This window comes from Aulostomus chinensis, chromosome 5, assembly GCF_037954235.1.
Source record: "Aulostomus chinensis isolate RoL2024-O1b breed Wild chromosome 5, RoL_Achi_v1.0, whole genome shotgun sequence".
Classification (NCBI taxonomy): domain Eukaryota; kingdom Metazoa; phylum Chordata; class Actinopteri; order Syngnathiformes; family Aulostomidae; genus Aulostomus; species Aulostomus chinensis.
In genome coordinates, this window is record NC_141324.1 from 14,350,327 (window position 1) to 14,357,538 (window position 7,212).

The window sequence follows — 7,212 nt, forward strand, 5'->3', positions numbered from 1 at the left end:
TTAGAGGCACGAGAAGAGATGCACATAAACGCTCTGATACACCGTTAAACTGTGGGTGTCCCTCCGGGCCTGCTGACACCACATCGAGCCTCGGAAACACGTTTTGTTTGTTGTTTTTTGTTTCATTCGTTCTACTTTGGCTGAGACGGAGCCATTTATTTATACCGTGTTGTGTTTTTCCTCTTTCACAGAGAACATCCAGACCGCACAGCCGTGGCTGACGATGCAATTAACCCTTGGTCAATTAAAAAAAATGGCAAAAGAGAGAAAAAAAAAACCTTTCTGAGCAAATGATGAATGAAATTCAATCATTTGCTATATCAGCTATGTTCTGGTCAATATTGACTCCTGAGCAAAAGATACTGAATATGATTTCGATTATTATTACATCTTAATTCATCTGGTACACTGAGAAATAAAACGTCTATTCCAGTATATCAAATCATGAAGCAGTAATAAAAATGATGATACTGTTTACTTCTATAATACTAATACTAATACTATTACTTCTACTACTACTAATATTAATAATAATAAAAGAAGCAGAAGAACTCTACTCTATTTTATTTGGTTTGATTTTCTATTGTTTATATAATGCTTGTCACACTTTGCCGCAACTCAAACCAAGCGTGACTGTTTCATTTAAGGTTTAAATTCAAATACTGACTTTTAGAAAGAGAATATAAACTACAACATAATCTAATAGTTTAAGTATTTCCTTTTTTCTGCGCTTTGCCGCAACCGTATGGTTTTATTTTGAAAGCACAATAGACCAAATTCCGGTAATTTTCTGATCGTTGATTTGTAACTTGACGCAGCCCCCTCGGGGAGTCTTTGCGTGCTCACGCTGTTGGCGCGGGGGTGTAGCGAGGCTCACCGCACATCTGGACTGCGGAACAACCGTAAATTTCAGTTTGTAAGAATAACGTCTTTTTTTTCTCCTCTTATCCTTTATTTACATGTTCTGTCTAATAACAAAGGTGACGCTCGATCATATTCTCAGACGGGTTGTGGTTGTGGGGCGATTAAATATTCTTCATGAATTCATTTTTAAGAAGTTGTGATGCTCCAAACAACGACAAGTCTCATGAGACATGGCTGGAATAGAAAAAAAATAATGATATAAATTGTGAAGATTCTGAGCCTTCATTTTTATACTCATGTGGTAATAAGTCAAAGTGAGAAGTGCTATTCCTTTGTTCCCTCTTTTTTTAGTCTCTGCCTGTCAGTTTTTGTCTCTGTTACCTGGGGCGGAGGCTCAGCCATGAAAACATCAGCATGGGTGCCACCACAGGCCCGGTGTACGATGGTAGCTCAGGCTCAACAGAGAGCCTTTACATGCAAATCCACTGAAAACACACAGCGTCTCATTTGTTTGTCACCTGAGGACACACCTGCCATGATTGTTTCTTATTTTGTTTCTCTCCGAAGGCCCAGCGACACAATGGAGCTGCTCCACCTGCCATTGAGCAGAGAGTAATTTGGTTGTAAAGTAACCATGGTAACATGGAAAAAGAAAGCAGTCTGTTCACAGGATGAGTGTTATTGCTGAATAAGCCTGGGGAGGGGGGGGGGGGCTCTCATGTTGTTGGGGGTTTCTTGTTGTGTCTGGATTAACCAAGTGTGTGGCACATTGGACGTATGTGTGTAGACAATTCCTGCTGTATTCCTGTCAACGTGTGTGTGTGTGTGTGTGTGTGTGTGTGTGTGTGTGTGTGTGTGTGTGTGTGTGTGTGTGTGTGTGTGGTATATGAGAAGGCAACACACAGGCATATCACTTTCCAGATCTTTCTGAATGCTTTCAGGTCAGGAGCGACAGGACGTCCACCACAGTCAGTATTCCGACCTTCAGCTGCATGACTGAAGTCATTCATGGGCCAGAGAAAGTCACTGATAACTGTGGAGAACAACAATCAGCCCAGGAACCAACTTCTTCCACAGATCATGACCCCCCCCCCCCCCCCCCCCCAGCAGACAGGCCTTGACCTGGCATACGGGGGGGGCAGGAACATCCAATGCAGAGGAACAGTTGTTTCTGAAGGGATTTAGAGAGGAAACTTGAGATGTGAGTGTGCCAGGGATCCTCGTTGATGGCCTACGTTCTTCATGGGGCAAATAGATACGAGGCTGATGACGGACATCCTGGACATCTAATGAGGGAGTTTTTGTCCTGACGGAGGTCCATCCATGCTTAACAGAATCACTGACAACTGAATAACGCGCACCAAAGGGGAAAAACAGAGTTTTGGTATGTTTTTCAAGGTTGATTTACAGCAGCACTTGAGCACAAATGTCATGGTGGAGTAAGAACAGCATGACACTGTTATGCATGAATTCAAGCTCTGACATGTTTGCTAACAAACTCATGTTGAAATAATGTTACATGTCCTTCTTGTCTCGTGCTAATATCTGCTTCTGACTTGGAGCTCTCATGTCACATCACATAGAAGCTACTGATAAAACTTGTAGAATATGGGAAACGCATTTGGATCTGAAATGTTGACACGGAATATGTGAGCGGATGAAGAGCAAAACACTGACATGTGTCCTGTACTTCTCATTCAGCACTAATATCTGGTATTATTTTTTTGAGTCCCTCTGACTCATGGAGTGAGAGCTCTTAGAGCAAGAAAAAACCCATTTTATGAAATATAAAAAAGTATTTTGCATTGAAGTATTATGAGATTATATGATGCAACAGAAACCAGGTTCATCCTTTATCTCTGGTCTAAACTAAGATCTGATACTGATATGGAGTCCTTAAGACACTTCCTGTGGAAGCTGTTGGAAAAAAAAGTGAATTTCATAATATATAAACATGTATTTTGCATTAAAAATCAATATATCATCCATTCATTTTCTTCTTCTTATCCTGTTAAGGGTTGCAGGGGGGCTGGAGCCTATCCCAGCAGCCTTTCGGCAAGAAGTTCACCCTGGACAGGTCGCCAGTCCATCTCAGGACCAACACATAGAGACAGACAACCATTCACACTCACAGTCACACCTACAGTCAATTTAGAGTATCAATCAGCCTCGTCCCCTCTTGATGTCTTTGGACTGTGGGAGGAAGCTGGAGTACCAGAGAGAACCCACACAGGAACAGGGAGAACATGGAGACTCACACAGAAAGACCCTGTGATGGAGCCGGGACTCGAACCAAGAACCTTCTTGGTGTGAGGCAACAGTGCTGACCACTGCACCACCGTGCCGCCCTCTATATAACATATAAGACGAAATAAAATGCATTAAAAATATGTGTCCTGCACTTGGCTTCTTTTACTAATACCTGATACTGACTGAGTCCCTCGATCACAGTCAAATAGAAGACATTTCAGTTTCAGTACATTACATTTTTTCACTCAAATATTCATATAAAATGTCAGAGTCAATTAAAAACAGAACCAATAGGTGTATCCCACACTCCTGCTCAAGTACAAATAATCTGGTTCTGGCTTGGAGACCCGTAGTCACACCACACGGACTAGGAGTACACCAGAAATGAGCATGAGCAAACTAAAAGGCCAAGGTTCAGTTTTGTTTGTTCAAGGGTGGAGAGGAGGACCCACCCCTTATGTAGATATAATTACCCTGATCAACAATACCTGGGCTCAGGTCGGGAGACACGAACGAAAACAAATATCATATTCAGTATCTTTACCCAGAGCCCAAAAAGAGTGAAACCTCACGAGGAGCAACAAAGGAGGGGCTGCTCCTCCGGGGCTGGCAGGAGTTGTTTTAGAGGAGTGACATTTTCTAGCAACACTGAGGTCTTCACATTCTTCAGCCTGGCGTTTCTCAGGCGTTGTTCCTCGGCCTCGCACCTTTGCACGTGGGAGTTTTGTCAGCCGCCAATGAGAACACATGCCGACAGTGATCATTTCAAGTTCCAGAAGAACCTGTACTTTATATTTTATAACCAAACTGTGTATAAAAATCAGAGTATTGACGGTGTGATGAATAAGTGATAGGTGTGTGTTGGCGTGGCTGACAGCAGGGGGCGCTGACGGTCCTGCAAGCTTCTGACTGTGAGTGTTCCCACCTCAGCAACCTTAAACATGTCAGGATCATCTGTACAGCACGTGATTATCAATAATGTCACACTATTAATTGTTTAATACTTGTATACTGCATATCAACGATTTCTTAAACGAAGACAAAGAACAAGTTTGCCTGCTGAGTCATGATACACCTAAAAGCCTGGCAGTCTCCCTTCATAAAAATGTCTTGCCAGTGTTGCCAGTCATTCATCTTCAATCTATAACTGAGATAAAACCTCCACAACGACCCTTATGAAGGCAGAAATTTTTACACAGCTGCTGTATTATAGTGCATCAGTTTTATCTGGTGTACCTAATAATTTGACAAGTGTGTGTGGAGTGTCATCGGGCTATTTTCAGCAACACACTTGTCAGGAAATGTTCTGCTTTTAACTTCTTGTCTTCTTCTTCTTTTCCTTCTTCTTTACAGTTCAGTTCAATGAACAGGGGAACTTTACTTTTGCTTCACTTTTTCACGACTTCCTACACAACTCAGACCTTGACCCAGAGCAGCGGAGCCCTCCAAGGTAAGATCATGGTTTATTTTACTCACGTTCTGACAGAGAGAGAAGCGTCTGAGTTGAAAAAATAAAATAAAATAAAACTAGAGATGTCACATTAAAAATAAAGTTGTTGAAATAAACTTCCAAATGAATAAAAGGTGTTGTGAGGGGAACTTTAAAAAAAATAGAAATAATAATAAGTGTCTATAGAGTTCAGTTATTCATCAGACTACAGTTCAATAATGGAATGGAAGTCATGTGCAGTACCTGTCAGTCACTCGTGAGTTTATTTTTTGCAGATCATGAGTGTAAATGACACCTGGATCCCTAGAAACAGCACCACCACGCCTGAGGGCTCCAGCTCCTCGGCAGGTCTGGCGGTGGTCCTGGCCGTCATCTTCCTGCTGCTCCTGATAGTTGCTGGCGTGATCATATACAAATTTCACTCCAAATTCAGGGGGCTGGTACAATTAGGACGCAGAAAAGGCCCGACAAAGGAGGAATATATAGAGACGCCACAACCAGATGCCCATCAGTATGTGAGCAGAGAGCCCTCAGTCCCCCAGACCCCTATCTATGAGAACCTGACAGCTCAGAGATCTGACCTCAACAGGCCCGTGGAGCACCACATCAGGTGGGACTCTTTTTTTTTGTCCATTCCTTATCTAACTGACCCGTCGATTTTCAGTTCCATTTTTAGAGGAAATGTCATTTATGAAATGGCTGTAGCACTGAGAAAGAATCAAAACGGATGCAGATGGTGGCGCAATATTGTGTGTGTGTGTGTGTGTGTGTGTGTGTGTGTGTGTGTGTGTGTGTGTGTGTGTGTGTGTGTGGTCTGAATTTCCCCATTTGCCTCAGTACTGTAGTCATTTATACACACAGAATACTTGTGACGTCCGGCAGTTATCTCCTCTGTTGTTTCATATGGTTTAAACTGCATCAGTCAAAGGTGCCTGTTGGAACTGACTCACACCTGGAGTTTTTGTGTGTGTGTGTGTGTGTGTGTGTGTTTGTGTGCGTGTGTTTGTGTGTGTTTTTCTTTCTGTGAGACAAATTAAGATCTGGGAAAAGGAAATCCACATCATGATATTTGTCTTGTGTCCTAACAGCCCTCAAGCTCTCTGATGCGAAGCTTATTGTTTGTCTCCAGGTTGCCCATTGAACGTCAGGAGGATCTGTACCTGCAGTGTGATTTAGAAAACGACGCAATCTACAGCAATGATCCGGCGTGTAACATCAACGCCATTCACTCCCAAGATGAAGGCATCTATATTCTCCCCGATTCATAGGACGCATTTGAACGTTTGTCTATCACAAAGCCTTGTTGAATGACTTGTGGTGTATAAATGTATATATTTAACAAGAATCAAAGATCAAACTAACATTTGAGCACATTTGTTTTTTGTGCATCATTCATGTAGGAATCAACCTTTTTGTTTTTATAGATTTTATGTGCAGAGAGGATTACGAAGTATTGCAACTGTAAGCCAGTATCTCCAGGTCTTGTTTACGTGGATAAGGGTTTGTGATAAGCGCCTCCATTTTTAACCTTTTCGAAGCTTTTTTCATTATTGCTCTGTGTGCACTGAACAGATTAGAATGATCTCAGGTAATCAGCTTGCTAATTAAATGTTTTTTTATGACTTACTGTATCCTCAGCGCATGTGGGATTACTGATGAATCACTGTCACCGTGACCTTTAGTGAGAACAAGCGAGGGCAGCTCATCCACACGCCTGTGCGGTCGTGTCATGCAGCAAACGGAAAATGATGATTTGTGCTTTTATCCATTAAAACACCATAAAAAAGGATCTACAAATCCGCCGGTCCTGATTGTAAAAAGATTTTAATCAGCTGGAAAAAGCTGGTACTTTACATGGTCACCGGGGGAAGTGAGGATCCAACCAGCGACCCTTCGGTTGTTAGAAGGCACCTCTACCTCTGAGCCACGCCGCCCCGCCAGCTGGAATTACAGATCGATAATTAGTACTTATTATTATTCTTGGCAGATTTAATTCTTTTATTCAAGAATAGGTAAATAAATGTATTTACGGTGAAAAGTTGTTAAAATGATCAGTGTTGTTAGTATTGCAAATCAGCTTGATCCCTACCTGTCAGCAGCCAATGAATATATAATAGATACTATAAAAACAAACTATTTACCTGCTCACTACCTGTCAAAAACTGCAAGATAAAGACTGTGAATGTTGGAGGAGTTGTTTGCAGGATGAAATTGACAGAGCGAAAGTGCTTCTTGGTGACATACAATATAAAGATCAGCAGCTTTTTGCAGTTCCTCCTTTTTTCCCCCTTTTTTTCTTTTGAAGACATAGAAAATGTGAGAACCTTCCTTCCCATGTCGCACTTTCGGGTTCAAATTGATTGCGTTTCTTACGAATGAAATAGTTGGAGTCTCCCAGTAATCCGAAAAGTTACAGGCTCTTATGTGAGCTTTGTATCTTTTCTGGACTGCAGATGAGTGCGCAGGGAAGAGACGTGTTCTTTACTTCTGGGCCTCCTTCCATCCACTCGGCAGAATTAAAAACGGCCCCGCAGTTGAGGCAAACGAGTTCACGCTGTCTATCTTAGATTACACGCGGAAGGACTTGATAAATATAGTCTTTTATTCTTTTCTACTTGTATACTTTGGGTGGTACTGCAACTCAGGAC

At 42.0% G+C, this 7,212-nt stretch overlaps 1 protein-coding gene and 1 long non-coding RNA gene across 2 annotated transcripts; both read left to right on the top strand.

Annotated features, from left to right (window-relative positions):
• The first annotated feature begins 622 nt into the window (after positions 1–622).
• Positions 623–3,203, top strand: LOC147261365 (uncharacterized). The gene is made up of 3 exons (XR_015116098.1): positions 623–916; positions 1,806–2,248; positions 2,881–3,203. It is a non-coding gene; the product is annotated as an uncharacterized LOC147261365 (long non-coding RNA).
• A 1,263-nt stretch (positions 3,204–4,466) lies between these two features.
• On the top strand, positions 4,467–6,889 carry LOC147261366 (uncharacterized). Its single transcript, XM_086203349.1, has 3 exons — positions 4,467–4,564; positions 4,840–5,174; positions 5,694–6,889. The coding sequence occupies exons 2-3, from the start codon at positions 4,843–4,845 to the stop codon at positions 5,830–5,832; spliced, it is 471 nt and encodes a 156-aa protein (XP_086059475.1). The 5' UTR covers positions 4,467–4,564; positions 4,840–4,842; the 3' UTR covers positions 5,833–6,889.
• Positions 6,890–7,212: the final 323 nt, after the last annotated feature.

What these genes read in the sequence shown, in the direction of transcription:
- LOC147261366 (XM_086203349.1), top strand. Translation starts at nt 4,843, where the DNA reads ATGAGTGTAAATGACACCTGGATCCCTAGAAACAGCACCACCACGCCT. An exon ending in CCCGTGGAGCACCACATCAG is followed by an intron (nt 5,175 to 5,693) that starts GTGGGACTCTTT and finishes GTTTGTCTCCAG; the next exon opens with GTTGCCCATTGAACGTCAGG.